Source organism: Octopus bimaculoides, chromosome 12, assembly GCF_046866305.1.
Source record: "Octopus bimaculoides isolate indiv1 chromosome 12, ASM4686630v1, whole genome shotgun sequence".
NCBI lineage: Eukaryota > Metazoa > Mollusca > Cephalopoda > Octopoda > Octopodidae > Octopus > Octopus bimaculoides.
Window position 1 is genome coordinate 60,514,062 of NC_142939.1, and position 20,000 is coordinate 60,534,061.

At 38.2% G+C, this 20,000-nt stretch overlaps 1 protein-coding gene across 1 annotated transcript in view; it reads right to left on the reverse strand.

Moving 5' to 3' along the window:
- The window catches only part of LOC106882395 (putative ammonium transporter 2), a 32,638-nt gene that overhangs the window by 8,553 nt on the left and 4,085 nt on the right, over positions 1-20,000 (reverse strand). The window contains exons 3-6 of the mRNA XM_089361128.1: positions 9,086-9,352; positions 4,453-4,735; positions 3,281-3,352; positions 1,645-1,704 (exon numbers count right to left, since the gene is read on the reverse strand). Coding sequence (XP_089217254.1) covers positions 1,645-1,704; positions 3,281-3,352; positions 4,453-4,735; positions 9,086-9,352 — 682 coding nt within the window. The remainder of the gene's footprint in view (positions 1-1,644; positions 1,705-3,280; positions 3,353-4,452; positions 4,736-9,085; positions 9,353-20,000) is intronic.

Genomic DNA, 20,000 nt, shown 5'->3' on the forward strand with positions numbered 1-20,000 from the left:
TGCATTTACGGCTCCGTTGGTGGCTAATGAGCCCTGCTCTTGATAATCACACACGACACACGACTGCAAACATTGAAGATTAAGCTTTCTCCATTCACTACACGAGCCGTACACTTTCGCGCAGCTCACTTAAATTCTTCATGCTGGATACGTGCTCTCTCAAAAGTGTTGATCCCCTCCTTAACCTGCTTCCTCCATCTGTGGCGATGACAGGCATTTTAAGGACTGTGTCAAGTCCTCATTAAAGGCCTGTGATATGCAGGACACTGACTGGGAGAATATATATATATATATATATATATATATATATATATATATATACATACATATATACATACATGTGTGTGTGTATGTCTCTCTCTCTCTCTTTTAGGTACATATCCTGTTTCTCTAATGATAATGGGTATGAAGTTGAAATCGTATCTTGAGTACTGGATTTACAAGCGCCCTATTAATGGTTCAAAGATGTTCTTGTATGTATGTCTCTTCTATTTTCTAATTATTATAAATCTTCCACCGAGGAGGGAGAGGGTTTCCAACAAAGATACAAGATTCCATTTTTAGGATGTAGTTAACACAGACAAATTCACATTTGGAACTTGAGAAAAGTCTTGCATATTTTTACTGTTCCACTCACAGTTTGCACTTGTAATGTACGAATTAGCCAGTCGATTTCTCTTTCTGAAAATCCCATTTTATCGAGATTCTCCTTTAATCATTTACTAACAAAACCTAGTGCTCCTATCATTATTGGCATGAATATGAATTCATAGTCTGGATATAGAAGTTGGAAGTTTCAAAGCAGTTGTCCATAGATATCCTCTTTTCCTTTGATTTTCAGATTTATTTATATTTGCAGGGCATTATATATGTATGTATGTATGTATGTATGTATGTATGTATGTATGTATGTATGTATGTATGTATGTATGCTTAAATAACACAGAAGACAAAGTAAGACAAAAGCGTCGAGCTGGCAGAAACGTTAGCACGCCGGTGAAATGCTTAGCGGTATTTCGTCTGCTGTTACGTTCTGAGTTCAAATTCCGCCGAGGTCGACTTTGCCTTTCAACCTTTCGGGGTCGATAAATTAAGTACCAGTTACGCACGGGGGTGGATGTAATCGACTTAATCCCTTTGTCTGTCCTTGTTTGTCCCCTCTATGTTTAGCCCCTTGTCGGCAGTAAAAAAATAAGAAACGTTAGCACGCCGGGCCAAATGCTTAGTGGTATTTCGTCTGCCGTTACGTTCTGAGTTCAAATTCCACCGAGGTCGATTTTGCCTTTCATCCTTTCGGGGTCGATTAAATAAGTACCAGTTACGCACTGGGGTCGATATAATCGACTTAATCCTTTTGTCTGTCCTTGTTTGTCCCCTCTGTGTGTAGCCCCTTGTGGGCAATAAAGAAATAAGAAGACAAAGTAAGAACAAAGTGTAATAATTATTAGTTTCATGCTTGATAAGAAGAAAGTAGAAGTGTCTTTTACGTTTCGAGCTTCGGTTCTTCTTCAGAAAATTAGATAAAATCAAAAGTGTAGAAAAAAGAAAAAACCTGTGTGTTTTAGTGTTACTCTGCTTAGTCTGTACGTGCATGTTGTGTTGACGTGTGATTATGTGTCTGTGCGCAAATGAAGGGTTTCTCACCTGAGTAGAAGACCCGTGAGCCCACCAGCCACTGAAGACGTTATAGTTGATACTGCTGATCTGGAAGCAAAAGAGAGAGATTTACTAAAACCTAACAGAAAACTATATAAAAAAAACATTAACGGAAAGTAAATCCATCTTATTGTTCTCTTTTGAGTATGGGCTACGAATCTATAAATATATTTAATGATTAACGAAAGGCACGAAAATGATCCTTGTCAGAAATATATATATTACTTGGGTTCTTCATGCAAAAAACATGAGCTTATGCGCACGCACGCACACACACACACACACACACACACACACACACACACACACACACACACACAAGAGCAGATGAATGGAAGAAATGATTCGGAATTTTCGTGCTTTGTTTCATCGATATTACAATACAGTAATCCCTCAACTATCGTTGGTGTTACGTTCCAAAATCCATCGCGATAGGTGAAAATCTGCGAAGTAGAAACAGTACTGTATGTTTTTTTCTATTATTTTTATAGTTTTTATATACTCTTTTTATTATAAATGCAAAACAACACCGCAGAGGAATCGACGCAAGCTTAAATGATAAAACGCGATAAGTGAACCGCGTTAGGTGAACCGCGATATGGCGAGAGATTACTGTACTATTTATTAAGTTGACGAGCTGACAGAATTGTTAGCACGCTGGAGTAATTACTAAGCGGTATTTCTTCCGACTTTACTTTCTGAGTTCAAATTCCACCGAGGTTGACTCTGCCTTTCATCCTTTCAGGGGGTCGATAAAAAATGACAATTCAGCATTGGGATCGATGTAACCGACTTAGTCCCTACCCTAAAATTGCTGGCGTCGAGTCTATAGCAGAAAGTATATTGCAGTAGTAATTGATAACGAGTTTACAGAGTTACTAGAGTGGTGGTGAGGATACCTTGCGGTATTCGTTTTGGGGTTCTGGACCTCGAATTAAAATCTTTCAGCCTTTCGGGGTCGATAAATATCGTTCCAGACCAGCCGGAAAAAATGTCATGCAGTATTTCTTATGTTTTTTCTTTTTACGTTCTGAGTTCAAATTCTGCAGAGTTCGACATTGCTTTTCATCCTTTCGGAGTTGGAAAAATACGTGCAGTTAAGTACTGGGGCTGATATAATCGACTAGCTCCTTCCCACAAAATTTCAGGTCCCGTACCTAATCCAGAAAGGAATATTGCTAAGGTGTCGTGCTGGCAAAATCGTTAGCGCGACGGGCAAAATTCTCTGTGGGATTTTCCTCGCTCTTTACATTCTGAGTTCAAATTTTGCTGAGGTCAGCTTTACCTTTCATCCTTTGTGGGTCGATAAAATAAGTATCAGTCAAGTACTGTGGTCGACGTAATCAATTAAACGTCTCTCTTCAAAAATCGTTGGCTTTGGGCCTAAATTAGAAATGATCATTTTCATTATGAGAATCTAGACTTGTGTCTCCATCAAAGGCTTTCCCATAACAGTCGACGATTTAAGAAAATCTGATCTTGTGAACAACCGTGTTAGTATCACCAATCTCAGATGTCTAACAAACGTCACATGTGTACAAGTCTTTTCTCCGGATTAAACCATTAAAAGAAGAACCCCCCCCCCCCCCCCGCCAAAAAAAAAAAAACACCAGAAATCACTCACCTTGCTGCCAGTATCCACTTTGTTCCGGAAATACCGAAAGTACTGCCGCAGTTGAAACCTAGCCAACCCCACCTGTAAGGTAATAAGCATAAAATCCGTGACACAAAGTGATTCAACAATATAGCACATACGTTACTAGGTAACCCCACCCTTGGACATTATTGTCCCGAGTTCTAAAACTCAGAGGGCCAGTTTCACACACTCTCTCTCTCCCTCCCTCTCAAATTTTATTCAACAACAACAATAACAACATGTAACAAAAACATCTTTAAATGATTATCCGGGAGCATATTCACCATCTACTTCAATTACTGCTTCCCATTTGCTTGGCAGACGATCAGACCGTCATTTAAAGATGTTTTTGTTAAATATTGTTATTGTTTTTGTTGAATAAAATTTGTTGAAAAAGAGCCGCAATAATTATGCACCAACCCAATACATGTATGTGTGTGTGTATGTGTATGTGTGTGTGTGTGTGTGTATGTGTGTGTGTGTGTGTGTGTGTGTGTGTACAAATGACTGTAGTCATATGAAAATAACCCATTTATGGATTCACCTCACAAACCTCCTGATGTTATGATTATTATTTGCTTTCCGTGTAAGTATGTACTGTTTGCATTTCCTGGATTTTCGGTTTCTTAGACAAGTTAAACTACATCGTAATTCGATTACTTTGTGAACTGATAGCCGATTCCTAGCGGGAGTGCTTACTGTGAGTTCTGCCCGATTCTCTGAATCTAATTTTTCTATTTCACTTCATTAGTTGAGTGCGCGCTTGTGTGTGTATATGTGTGTGTGTGTGTGTGTAACTGTTTTAAACTGTCAAAAGCCGTTGACGTTTGAATTGTCGGAAGGACAAAGCTTATCATTGGTACCGAGAACAAATGATTTCGGTGAAAATAAACACAGCGCATGGCTAGCGTCCGAGCGTGTGGAATGATGGTCCTATGGTTTGATGTCCGTTGTGATATTGTTGTGTCGACGCCCCCAAGCGAAGAAGTAGGATCGCCCAAGACATATAAATAAAGGTAGTCTGGCCGTTGGAGTAGCTGACGAGGAGCAGTTGAGTAGCAGTCGAGTAGAGATTATCCGAAGGTGCTAGATAGCAGAAGCTTGAGACATAACAGATATAAAAGCCAAAAAGTTAAAGAAGAAACAAAATTATGGTTTACCAAAGCATGAACATCCCCAGAACAGCGTTGGTTGGAGAACCAAAAGTTGACGGGTTCGAGGTTAAAAATCGACCTTTGCGAGGTCCAAGCATCAAAGCTGCAATTAATGCTGTCGTACCACCGACTATATGCACCGGTCCAGCTCCAGCAACGTCTATAACTCCCATCGACGTGAGCCAGCCATTATCAGCCCATGCCCAGTGAGCTGGGATACTAAATGCAAATGTGTTTAACATAGAAAACACGATGTAAGATTCCAGTTTGGTTCTCTCTGCCATTGCACCTGTATAAAATAAATAACACAGAGAGAGAAAAAACAGTGAAATTATGAAACACAAACGATTGATTTCAAATGTTGGCACAAGAACAGCAATTTTGGGTGACTGGTTAAGTAGATTATATCGACTCCAGTGACCAACTGGTACTCATTTTATCGCCCTCCACCGAAGTCGACGTCTGCGGAATTTGAACTCAGAACATAAAGACGGACGAAATGCTGCTAAGCATTTTTCCCGGAGTTCTAACGATCCTACCAGTTCGCCACCTTGATAATACGTCCAAATCAGTGGCGACTCCGGCCCTCGGGCTGTTCGGACTTAACCCGAGTATAAACTTAGTAAAGTGAACGTGTATTTTCAAGCTGATTTAGTTTCTACCAACACCGACTTCAAGTATGTAATTGCTGCCAATAACACGGTCTCCTTTTATTGAGCCCGGTCGCAGTTCATTTAATTTCGTTCAGTGTCTGGCCGTCGTCTTAGATGTGCCCTGTGTCAAAAAATATTATTCGTAGCAGACATTCTCTCGATATCATTCACACGCGCCTGGTTTGGGCTCAAAAGTTACAACCCGAGCTGTTGTCTATAATCGTAAAAATTAAAAGTAATTCAAATTCAATGTTTTCTTGAAACAATAAATTTCTATAGAGATTAGGATTTAAATTCCAATCTATGAAACGTTTCCGTTCTACAATATTCTTAAAAGAACGAAAAATTATCCAGCAACTCGGGCTAATATGAACGAGCCTGGCAGGTGTAAAAGACTAACTGGCATCTTTTGTCAAGAGTACAGGCGACAATCAGATCGCTGATGTTTGTTATGCACTCCACTGTCGTTATTTGATTGCCGTTGTCCTGTGTGGCTGTGTGTAAAAGATCAGTTGTATTTTGCAGCAGGAAATGAAACCACAATCCAGGAAACGAAACCACAATCTAATCGCTTTGCTACGCGCCTCCACAAAAGAGAGATACAAAGAGAATTAACATAAGAGGTACAGGGTGGATGCACGCAGTTACTTGGGTAGGAGGCAATGAGTAACGGAACGCTACGCATACGCATGCGCAGACACATACACTGATAGAGAAAGAATCACAGAGATGGAGGAGGAAGAGGAGCGACGACATTAAATGACGGTAATAGATGTGGGAGGAGTTTAGATTGTGCAAAGACAGGTTTTCGACGAAGTAGATCGCGACGACATTAAATGACGGTAATAGATGTGGGAGGAGTTTAGATTGTGCAAAGACAGGTTTTCGACGAAGTAGATCGCGACTATGTTAATAAAATCTAGAAAAATAATAATATATATTTATTGCAAATATACAAATGAAAAAAAATGTTTTATATAATTTTGTTGTGACGCAATAAATATTTATGTTTTGTAATCTAGTTTTCACTTCATAATTTTGTATGATTAGCAAGAAATTTGCTAAAAGTTAAATTATATTAATTTCATGTCTGCCATAATTCTTGATGTTCCCCCATGGCAGCATAAGTATACTTTTAAAGTTACTCATTGTCACAAGACACGTAATGCTCAAGTAGAAATAATATTATCTTTATCTATCTGAATTGCGAATTTCTCATTTATAAATAATATTGAATGTATCAGAAAGGTGGCGAGCTAGCAGAATTGTTAGCAGAATTTCGTTCGTCTTTACCTTCTGAATTCAAATGCCACCGTGGTCGATTTTGCCTTTCATTCTTTCGGGGTTGTTAAAATAAGTACCACTTGAGTACTGGGTAACTTTAATCGACTTACTTCCGCCCTCATACTTACTGGCCTTGTTCCAGAATTTGAAACCAATATTGGACAAGCTGAAGTCGGCGAGCTGGCAGAAGCGTTAGTTCGCTGGGCAAAATGCTTAGCGATATTTCTTTCGTGTTTACGTTCTGAGTTCAAATTCCGATGAGATAGACTTTGCCTTCCATCCTTTCGCGGTCGATGAAATAAGTACCAGTTAACAACCGAGGTTTATGTAATTGACTAACCACTCCTGCTACATTTGCTGGCCTTGTGCCGAAATTTGAAATTAAAGGGACAAGCTAGCAGGATAGTTAGCACGTCGGACGCGAAATTTTTTCCCACGAGAGTTCCGGATCCCAGTAATGAATTCATTTGCATACAGCCAATCAGAGCTCACCTTGAAAATCCACATACTGTGTACTACTACAGTACAGCCAGTCAGGCATAGAATGGTGTATGCCACCCTGTGAGTACAGCATAGCAGGTCTCACATAAGCACCACGTTCCCCACCTCCACCATCCTCATAGATCAATTGAGCACCATCTCTATATGGAGCTAACATTAGGTACCTATGCTCAGACTGAGATTAGTGATACTGCATGTACCTATTGATATATGCAAGGAGGGCGCAATACAACACAACGCCATATTGATTACGATGTTTCCAGATCAACACCAACTTTTCAAATTAGGAATATGCAAAATCAGTCAAAAAGTAGGAAACTACACTCATTTACATTTTCTAGTAAATTACGCAAATTGGCAACACTTATGCCATCATCAGTGAGCAGCTCCCCGTTCCATTTATGCACTAAATTTCACATTTGTCATCCTCTTAACCCGTTTAGAACAGTTAGATTTTGCTATAACGCACATTTTCACTGAACTCAGCCAGAGTATTTTCGTGACAAGGTGGATACTAGTTGACCTCTTATTGGCTGTATGCAAATGATTTCATAACTGGGGCCCGGAACTCTCGTGGGAAAGAATTTCGCCCGCCGGACGAAATGCTTAGTGGCATTTCTTTTGACTCTTTGTTCTGAGTTCAACTTCCAGCGAAGCCGACTTTGTCTTTCATCCTTTAGGGGGTCAATAAAATAAGCACCTGTTGAGCACTGAGGTGGATATAATCGTCTTCCTACCCCCATCAAAAGTCGCTGGCCTTGTGCCAGAAAAATAGAAAGAATTATAATACACCATGGTTAATATGGAAAACAAAATGCTATGATATTAGCAAAATGCAATTAATGATATCAATATATAATATCAATCAATAAAGTGCAAATAGATATTAGAAATATAACGTAAAAGTAATTAGAATATAAAATAAAAGTAATTAGAAAATGCTATACATTTTTATTGAAATGTAAAATAAGTATAGTTAAAATATACTTTAAATAAATGCTAAACTGTAACATAAATAATATATTCTTTTCTACTCTAGGTCATCTTTGGTCTCAAGACGAAAAGTATTCTTCCATCAGGATAATGCTCGGCCACATACAGCGAGGATGGCATTCCAAAGGCTTGAGGAGTTTGAATGGGAAACGATCTCCCACCCACTATATTAGTTGGACATTGCTCTATCTGATTATCATTTATTCTGCAGTCTTCAGAATCATTTGGACAGAAAAAATATGAATTTTGTAGAAGAGGTCAGAACAGTACTGGAGGAGTTTTCGTCACGGATAAGTGAATTTTGGAAGAGGAAGCCTTGCAAGTATACTAGATAGATGGAAGAGCATTGTAGAAAATAAAGGAGAGTATATTTTAGATTAAAAACGAACTTTGCTTATCTTAATTTTGTGTACGACAATGTATGTGTGTACGTGAATGTATATACGTGAATATATATATATATATATATATATATATATATATATATATATATATATATATATATTGAGTCCACTGTGTGGCGTTATTATTTTCTGTAATAACGCCCTTTATATAAATATATATATATATATATATATATATATATATATATATATATATATATATATATATATATATATATATATATATATGTATATATGTATGTATGCATGTATGTATGTATGTATATTTAGCTGGGTGTGTTCAAAGTGCTGCAACAGCCATCTCCTTTCAGTCTGGAATGACAAAGGTTGGCAAGTCAGCTTATTAGGTGTATAGTGACGATATACTAAAATTACAATGATCTAGGATAGTTATAACTGCCTCTCCTATAAAAGTCCCCAAACTTCTGGAATACACCTCGTACCGTTGGAATTTTAGGAAAGCCGTATCTCTTTCATTTTCTTTCGGGTTGATATTGAACATTGTAAGCCGAGGTTAAATAGTTATGTCGCAATGTTGTTATGTCGTGAGGTCGACTTTGCCTTTCTTCCTTTCGGGGTCGATAAATTAAATACCAGTTGCGTACTGGGGTTGATCTAATCGACTGACCTCTTCCTCCAAAATTCCGGGCCTTGTGCCTAGAGTTGAAATGAATGTTGTTATGTCGTGATATGAGCTCGATTTTCGTTGCCGATTGGCACATGTATACTATATTTAACTTTTAATACAATATTTATTTTATCTGACGTATGCTTGATTATTAAATGCAACAGACATTAACATACCTGATACAATCGTTGTCGCAGTTGTAGCAAAAGAAGAAGTGAAGAAGAACTTTGAGTAAACCCAGCCGACATCCTTCGATCGGGTAGAGACGAAAAAGTCTCCCCATCCAAAGAATGGGTTGCTGATTCCGAAGTCTTCGCCATAGACCAGGGCATACCCAAACATCCAGAATGACAAACCCCCAACAATCACGTCGACTGCGTTTTTAACCATGATGTTCACTTCATTCTTCGAAGACACAGAGCCACTTTCAAGAAGACCAAAACCTGCAACATAAAGAATTTTTATCTTTAATTTGCTTTAAGAAAAAAAAAAAATCCCGAAAAAGAAAAAAAGACATCAAAAGCTGACTGTGATGGTGAATTTGTATTAAAGAAATCAGAATCAATAGGGGTTGCAGTTTTATTGTTGCTCAACTCTTGGCCACATCTGATTAGTAACCTGTATTCCTTTATTTTGGATAGATATGACTCCGTTCTCTAGGATTGCAAGATGTGATGTAATGAAGGTTTGGCTGCTGATTTTTTCTACTATAAACGCAAGTCCTGTAATTTTAGGGGAAGGAGCTGGGCGAGTACATAGACCCTAGTGTTCAAATAGTACTTATTTTATCGACCCCGAAATTATGAAAGGTAAAGTCGACCTCGGCAGAATTTGAACTTAGAATGTAGAGTCAGACGAAGTGTCGCTAAACATTTTGCCCGGCGTGCACGATTCTGCCGACGACTTGCAAGAAGAAAGCGATAACAATTATGATGATGATGATTATAATTATGATTTCTTTTCTTGGCCATGTGGTCCCAAGACATTGATGATAATATAATGATGAAATGCACCTAACAAAATTGGGGTTTAGATCGAGTGATAAAAATAAAGCACATGTCAATAAAATTTCAACCTGAAAGATGTTTGTCAATCGGAGAGAAAAACTACCTAGTCATCAATAAGGTACCACAAGTAACAAGGAAAACGTTATGAATCATGAGAGGAGTAAATGGTAAACAGTTACAGACAAAAGAAGGCATATTCCAGACGTCTCTTTTTCTCTCTGTTCCCTCTATGTCTGGCGTTGATGCCTGTGACTACCATACTGAACAGAACTGGACGTGGATACTAATGTTATATTGTGACAATCAACCATCTCTTGCAAGTTGATAATTTCAAGTTGTATGCAGCAAATGATAACTAGAAACACTACCACATATAGCACACGGATTTACCAAAGAAATAAATATGGCATTCGGATTAGAAAAAAAATGCACCAAAGCGAACTTATTGAGAAGATTAGTTAACAACCCTAATTAATATCTTACTAATTAATAACCACACCGAGATAAGAGAATTGTACCCAGAGCAGACATACTTTATGTATGTATGTATGTATGTATGTATGTATGTACGTACGTATGTATGTATATGTATGTATGTGTGTGTGTGTGTATATGTATGTGTGTGTGTGTGTATGTATGTTTGTGTGTGTGTGTGGATTATTAGTACCATAACCTCTTATACACAGTACAGACACTGATACAACAAAAGACTGCACCAGTTCGCATAAAAGAAAAGTTTGCACTACCCCAACAAAAAAGAAAACACAATGCTGCACACACCTCAGCAATTCGAAGGGGTAGCAGATGATGCAGTAGAAGTTTTCCCGAAAGTACCAAATGTTGAATAATAATAATAATAATAATAATAATAATAATAATAATAATAATAATAATAATAATAATGAGCTTACAGCACGATATTGTTAGTGAGTTCTGTAAGCTTGCACAACGCGAATACAAAAGGAGACACGACAATGTGACCAGATATATCCACTGGCTGTTGTGCGGTAAAGCAAACCTCGAGAAAGCCGAACAACGGTATGAACTCAAGCCAGAGGGAGTAATGGAAAACGAACATTACAAAATACTCTGGGATTTTAACATACAGTGCGACCAAATCATAGAGGCGAGACGACCAGATACCGTGATCATCCATAAAGATGAAAAAGAAGCAAAGAAAATAGATGCTGCAATACCAGGCGATTCGAGGGTGAAATATAAGGAAACAGAAAAGAGTGAGAAATACCAGCCACTACGGAACGAGATAAGAAAGTTATGGGGCATGAGGAAAGTAATGGTGATACCAGTGGTAATTGGAGCATCAGAAGCAGTTTCCAAGGGCTTTGAAAAACATATTAAGACTATTGGAGCTGGCTGCTGTCAGGCTCGAGCTGATCCAGAAGACAGCTCCGCATTCTGAGGAGAGTATTGTCTCTTTGAGTCACAGGAAAAGGCACTACTTGAAACCTTTGGTGATTTGTTGTTGCCTGGATGATGATGATCCTGATAATAATAATAATAATAATAATAATAATAATAATAATAATAATAATAATAATAATAATAATAATAATAATAATAATAATAAAAAAATATTCAGACAAATACATAACAAAAACACCAGGACTTACAAATATATATAACATACAGAAAATTGCACTACTGGGTACTGCACACATTCTACGCAAAACACTTTCAATACAGTAAACATAAGAGCACCACAGCAAACCACAGCACATACCCAAGGCGCACAGAGCTGCGCTCGGTAGTGAAGTGAAAGCACGTTATAAAAATAAAACTACTGAATAATAATAATAATAATGATTTCTTTTATTTGCCATCAGGGCGTAGGATGAGGAGGACACTAGAAAGACAGACTTAAAATGTGGGGGTTTACATATGATGGAATGATAAAATAAAAAGTATACACGGTATACATTAGAAGAAGTGAAGTATACATAGTATACAACGTTATTATTTTTATATTTTTATCTGCTCCGACTTTCAACGTTCCAAAAAAAAAAAAAGAAAAAGAAAATTTAAAGCTTAGTTTATCTGAAGTCTGTTAATGATAAGAAAAATCACGATGGTCGCGGATGGAACGCCTTTGAATACAATTCTTCTTGATTATAGTTGATATTGTGTTAGAGAACAACGAAAACACTAGCTAAAAGCAAGCACGGAATATTTGAGAGGCTTAAGAAGATGTTACTTCGCTAAATATTTTAGCGACAAAGAAGTTATAGCGACATAAAACCGAATCATTACTGTTCATATTTGCTGATGTTTATTATTGATAAAATAATTCACCGTTATATAGAAACAGATAATGTTTTTTTTTTTATATTATGCTAGTTTACTTAGCGTTAAATACCATTAATGGATTGACGGATGGCCGTTTTTTCACCTTCTTTCAACGCCGTCACTATTAAGTTTATTAAGTAAATAGCTAGGCAGTTAAGCAATAATAATAACAATAAAAATAATAATAAATAATAATGATGATGCTTTGCTGCTGCTGTTGATGATGTTGATGATGATGATAATAATAATAATAATAATAATAATAATAATAATAATAATAATAATAATAATAATTTCTTTATTGCCCACAAGGGGCTAAACACAGAGGGGACAAATAAGGACAGACAAAGGAATCAAGTCGATTACATCGACCCCAGTACGCAACTGGTACCTAATTCATCGACCCCGAAAGGATGAAAGGCAAAGTGAACCTCGGCGGAATTCGAACTCAGAACGTAACGGCAGACGAAATACCGCTAAGCATTTCGCCTGGCGTGCTAACGTTTCTGCCTGCTCGCCAGACATTAAAATCGTTGAAAGGAGGAGAGAGTTATAAGTATCTAGGAGTATTCGAATCTGACCGGGTACGAACTACAGAAATGAAAACGAAAATTGAGGAGTACATCAGAAGAGTGAGGAAGCTAATGAAGTCAAAGCTAAATGGTCCGAATCTAGTGAAGGCTGTAAATACTTGGGTAGTATCATTACTTAGATACTCAGCAGCTTTTGTAGATGGGATAAAAACTGAATTAGAAAAGTTAGACAGAAGAACTAGGAAGGAATTCAATATGAATGGAGGACTCCACCCAAGGGCCGGAGTAGCAATATAATACCTACCTAGAAAGGAAGGCGGAAGAGGGTTAACATCAGTAGAAGACTGCGTGGAGTTAGGTAGAGTAGATATAGACTCATAGGTAGGTAATAGTGAAAAAGTTTATTAAAAGCTGCTAGAGTCACAGCAAAACATAGGGAAACCAAAGACCTAAACAAACATAAAACTCAGAAAAAAAGAACAGAAATTATTTGAATGGCAGGAGGCGTTGTATGGTAAATTCCCAAAGACAGTTGCAGCAAATAGTATTAGTGAAACATGGTTATGGTTGCAGAAAGGAAAGCTAAAGAGGGAGGCAGAAAGTTTGTTAGTATCTGCACAAGATCAAGCATTAAAGACTAATTAGGTAAAAGGCAAGATAGACAAAAACCAAGTAGATTCCCAGTGTAGATTATGCAGATCAAAAGAGAAAAGCATTACTCATATTGTAAGTGAATGTAGCATGCTGGCACAGAAAGAATACAAAAAAAGACATGATAATCTAGGGAGTGCAATCCACTGGGAGCTATATAGAAAGCTACGATTTGAACATACTGATAAATGGTATGAATATGAACCTAGTAAATTACTGGAAAGTAAGAAACATAAGATATTGTGGGACTTTAACATCCAGACTGACAGAATAACAGAAGTCAGAAGACCTAATTTGGTAGTAGTAGTAGTAGTAGTAGTAGTAGTAGTAGTAGTAAAGAGAATAGAAAGTGCCAGGTAATTGACTTTACACTCCCAAATATGGAAAATATTAATATGAGAGATATAGAAAAAATAGCAAAGTACCAAGACCTAGCTATTAAATTACAGAGACTATGGAAAGTGCGGGAAAAATGTATCCCAGTAATTATAGGTGCATTGGGAACTATCCTTAAATATCTGAACAGATGGATAAAGGAAATAGGCATAAAACCCAGTTTAGTACAGCTGCAGAAAACAGTGTTATTAGGAAGAGCTAGGATACTTAGGATGGTTCTTGGCATCTAGGATGGTTCTTGTAGCCCTATATTAGGATTCTTTTCTTTTCCAACAGTCTAATCTGTTGAGTGTATATGAAAATAACAACAATAACAATAATAATAATAATAATAATAATAATAATAATAATAATAATAATAATAATAATAATGACAACAGCAACAACAACAACGAAAACAACAACAACAATAATAATGATAATAAATGTTGGGTTCTTGGGAACAGCGTCAAAAGGCATCACGAGGAATATAAAGGAAATTGGAATAGAGTGCCCAGTAGAACTATTACAAAAGGCTTGCCTCCTTGGCACGGCCAGAATAATCAAGATAGTATTAGATAGTTGAAAAGAACGGTTAGCATGGTACCGTAGGCTGCAGGTAGCAAGCCCGCTACCCATGCAAGTCTCCAGGAGTTCCAACAAAACCTGTGATAAAAAGAAATAGCAATAATAATACGGATGTGCAGCAAGGATATGGGGATGAATTCGGTATTTCAAAGTATGCGGTACTAACTTTGAAACGGGAGGAAAGGGCAGAATGTAGGGGCAATTTGTTGGGACATAAAACTACCAAACGAAGAGCGAATGGAAGACCCGGATGATAATGGGTACAGACACCTAGGAATCCCGGAGCTGGATAATATCTTGCACAGAGTAATGAAAGACGGTCACCACTGCATATTTGAAGCGCCCCATACTTTCCTTGAAGTCAAAACTCAACGCAGGGAACCTTAACTTATTGTTCTAGTTCGCGATGGTGCACCTATTCTAAAATGGACTCGAGCGGAGATTAACCATCTCGATCGTACTACCCAAAAGACAATGACAATGCATGGTGCCCTCTACCCTAAGGCGAACGTACACAGGTTCTACATGAAGAAGTGTAAAGGTGGACGTGGCCTGATTAGCGCACGGGAGTGCATCAACAGTGAAAGAAAAAAACATGGCAGAGTACTTGATAACAGCAGACAAGATCTGCTGCAGTCTGCTACGAACGCAGAAGGATTTACCAGCAATGGACTTCAGAGTGTTTATGTATTCCGATCACGAATAGCCAATCAAAGAGAAGAAAGTCTACTTTGCATGGAATTACATGGTCAGTTCCACCATGAAGCTAACAACTTAAAAGACCAGGAAGCATCATAGAGGTGGCTCTTGAAAAGAAAACTGAAAGCTTAATCATCGCTGCCCAGGATCAGGCATTGAATACCAACTCAGTGAAAAGGGATGTATACCACACAAGTGCAGAATGTGTGGGAAGAGGGTCGAAAGCGTGACTCACATTGTTAGTGTTTGTGAACGTGTTGTACAGAAAGAGTACAAACGCAGACACGACAAGGTGGCCCCAAATCTCCATTGGCTACTATGCTGAAAGTATGGATACGAGGTAATAGGTGCTTAGTACCAACATACACCGGACAAATTAATGGATGATAATGATGACCATAACATTTCTGACCCTTATCCCCCTCCCCTTCTGCAGCACCATTATTATTACCATTGTTATTAAAATTATCTACATCATCTTCAATCATCATCCTCATCATCAACCACCACCACCACCACCACCACCATAGCCGCCTTCATCAAGAATAGCATCATCACCGTCATTAAGATGATGATGATGATGACAACAATGACCCCCCCCCCCCCCCCCCCTCTTCTCTTCGTCGTCGTCGTCGTCCTCGCTGCCGACACCATCATGATCATTGCCGAAACCATCCTCTTCTTCGTCATCACTATCCGCATTAATGATTGTCCTTCTCCCTCCTCCTCCTCCTCACCACCACCACCACTACCACCGTTGTCCCATGCAATCTGGCACGTGATAAACCAGTGCCATATTAATAAGTGGACTGTTACAACATCGCAGTACGTTGGCAGCCGATAATCAAACACAAGCGGCTCCTCTTCAACGGTTTACTCTCTCACAGCTATACATCTAAACAATTATACCACTTACATCCTTCCATACTTACTTTATCAGCCGATCGACATTTATAAGAAACATATAAGAGGGAAAATCGAACAATAATTTATGTGAAAAAGATATATTAATTGGAGGAAATGTAGAACGTAGGCTGTTGGCATTGAATCAATAAGTATATAAGTAAACCTATTAATTAATTAATTGCCCGTATGATTAATTCATCGATTGATTCGATTAAATACCTCTTTGTTGCGTTGAGTGCGAGTGAATGTCTATGTATGTGTATGCATGTGAAGGTATATGTATACGTGTACATACATACTTATGTCTATCTATCTATCTATCTATCCATCTATCTATCTATCTATCTATCTATCTATCTATCTATCTATCTATCTATGTATCTATCTATCAATTTGTCGTCTGTTTATCTATCGATCACTCTATTTGTCTGTCTTTCTGTCATTTTATCTGTGTTTATCTGTTTGTCTATCTTTCTCTCTATCAGTCTGTCTGTCCGTCCATCCATCCGTCTATCTGTCTCTCTCTCTCTATCTATCTATCTCTCTCTCTATCTATCTATCTATCTATCTATCTATCTATCTATCTATCTATCTATCTATCTATCTATCCATCTATCTATCTATCTATCTATCTATCAGCCTGCCAGCTTGCTAAATATCTACGCGCGCACGTATATATATATATATATATATATATATATATATATATATATATATATATATATATAAAACGTATATCAGAAAGAAGCACGCTCTAAAAAATAGAGCAGTAATTAATACAACAACATGTTATATAGAGGTACCCAAAGTTTTGCACCCTCAAAGCCAAAGCCTTGTGGACAGCTCATCAGACTCTATAAGAATACAAAACTTTAAAATATCTACGTCGCAGACGTGAGGAAAGGCTCAGAAGTTCTTTACGGCTGTTTAATGCGCTAGGTTTCTTAAAGTCCTTAAGAATTTTGGTTCTCTCCGCGATGCAGATCTTTCAACGGCCACTTCCATTAATATACGGGCCCGGATAATCAATTAATTTCCACCTGACATCACATGGGGTCCCTTGATCTTTGAGGTGTCACACATGGCGAGCCAGGGATGTGACAAACCGTCTTTCTGTGATTCTGAAGGATGAATGGTGGTTAAGGAAACGTTTCTTGAACGAAGTACTCGGATAAGACTAAGAACTTAAACATAATAGATACATACGCTCACGATAGGCTTTTAAATGATTCAATCGCACAAAAATACAGACACGTTTCCCCACCCACTTACAATAGCATTAACTGTAGGGCTAAACAAACAGTAATTAATCTAGTATTGCAGGCAGAGTAGAGATCTTGGTCAAGAGAAATGCTTTTATAACTCTGAAAGATCACAAGCCAAATTTTGCCTCTAACCCCAAATGCCGCCTGATCAACCCGACCAAGTCCCAAAGTGCCAGGCGAGTAAGTATTACTGAGGAGGATTTATGATGACATAAGAAGACACACGAGCCTCCCTCTATGGCACAGCACCAATGAGGTGACCTCATGGTTCATAGCCAACCGAAACAGAGGCAGGGCTAGATTTACACAGTTCGACATTGTTGACTTTTATCCATCTATCACTAAAGAGTTATTATTGAAGGCAATTTCCTTAGCCAAAGGATTCACAGATATTAAAGATAGTAATGTTAGAGTTATCATGCATGCCAAAGATTCGACTTGGGTCAACCAATCTGACCCCGAGGGCTTCTTTGATGTAGAGCATATGACAGCGCCGACGTATGTTATCTTATCGGACTGTACATCCTGGACACCTTAGAGAAGAGGTTTCCTTCGGTCCTCTTCGGCCTCTACAGAGATGACGCCCTAGCCATCTGTAGAGGAGCCAACGGCCACACGTTAGGTAGACTTAAAAAGGACCTAATTAGCACCTTAGGCTCAATGGGTCTCAAGATCACCATTGGGACTAATCTCACCACAGTAGATGTTTTAGATATTACTTTACATCTGGTACATACAGACCCTATCACAGGCCAAACGAGAGGCTGTCTCATATTAGCACAGCCTCCTGCCTGCCCCCTAGTTTTCAAGAACCTAGTGAAAGGTGTAAGCAAGAGGATCTCGAATCTATCCTCGAGCCAAGGTATCTTCGACGCAGCTGCCCCCTACTACAATGAGGCACTGGCATCGAGTGGCTTTAAGGCCCGCATCCCCTACATACCTAGCCCTAGCAGCCGGAAAAGGAAGCGCCGCAGAAATGTCATTTGGTTTGCTCTACCCTTCTCACTCTATTCTTCTCACTTAAGACTTGTGTGGGAAAGATTTTCCTTAGGCTAATAGACAAACATTTTGCATACACACATAGATACATGCATTTGTTTAATAGGCACAACCTAAGAGTCTCCTTTAGTTGTGCATCTAAAACATTTTATCAAGTACCCACAATACAAGGAAGGACGCAGGTTGCTCTTGCAGGGTATATAATAACTGTCCAGTAGGAGGACGATGCAAACATACATCAACACAAAGAATACTGGTGGAACATTCCCATCAAAACATCGGTCAAGTGTAAATGTAACAGGCCGGATATTGCTGTTTGGGGCAAACACGAAAAAGTATGTACCGTCATAGAGGTCAGCTGATAACATGCTGATGGCATGCTGATGTGAATATCTCTTTGAAAATCAGAGAGACAGACGATAACTGTGGACTGTTTCAAAACCTGTACATTTTTTTTTTATCCAGACTATAAATTTACAGTTTAAATTTTAGATTGTTGGAAAGAACACAAGAGATAATAGTGTCCTAGATATATGCTTGAATAGAATGTGATACGACAATGATAATGTCTGGAATAGCTTTGGTCACACGTCTACTCATTTAGGGCTCACTTAGAACTAAAGAACAACAAAAATAACAGCGACAACAACAACGACCTTGTTAGAGCAGTCTGTGACAGAAAATAGAAGTCTTGCTGCGTTGTGAATGTCAGTTGGTCACCAAATTCAAATATTTTCATCAAAGTTGGTGAGAGGAATTGTGGCGACTGCTTCGGAGACTTCGATCATTTTCAATATATTTAAACTAATAAAATAAATTTAATTTTGCGTCTGTAGTCATTAAGAACACTTGGTCATGTCATTAAATGCTGATGATGGCATGGTTTATAAAGGCATATAAATATAAATATGTGTACACACGCATGCACACTCATGCATGCGCGCACACACACTCATGCATGCGCGCACACACACACGCATGCACACACACAAATACATATGCACAAATACACATGCACACACACACACACACACACACACACACACACACACGTTAGAAAACGTATGGGGATTCAGCAATTTCTTGCCGAACAACCACATGTATGATTTGTTTATAGGGATCATATAAGCTCACCCCTTCCATCGGATCGACATTACCTGTACAGGTGCGCCATGTGCCACACGCCAGGTGACGAAATGATTGCAGAGTAACGTGAAATGAAGTGCTCTACTCAAGAGCACAACACAACGCCCGGTCTGGGAATCGAAACATCGATCTCGCAATTGCGAGTGCAATACTCTAAACCACTAAACCATGCACATACATACATACATACATACACACACACACATACATACATACATACATATTCACAAAAGCATCTAAAAAGCAGTTTGATTTGTCGGCGGGCCGTTTCGCTTAATGGTAAAGCACTTGGCCAGAGTTTTCAAGAGATATAGGTTCGTATCCAATAGATGGTTTTTCCGCTTTGTAAAAGCAAATTATCCACTGTTTCTGCTGTTGTTACTGCGTCTCTGCGTTCGAAAATAAATTATCATCTTATATGGATATATATATATATATATATATATATATATATATATATATACAGGGTGCGAGGGATATTTGAGGATATTTAGTTTTTAGTTCATTACACTTTCAAATTATTTAGTGTATCATTTTTTTTTTCAGATAACCTTTTCAAGGTATCATGCTAACTCAAGAAATGAAAAGATATGCAGCCATAGTTGCAATACATGCAAA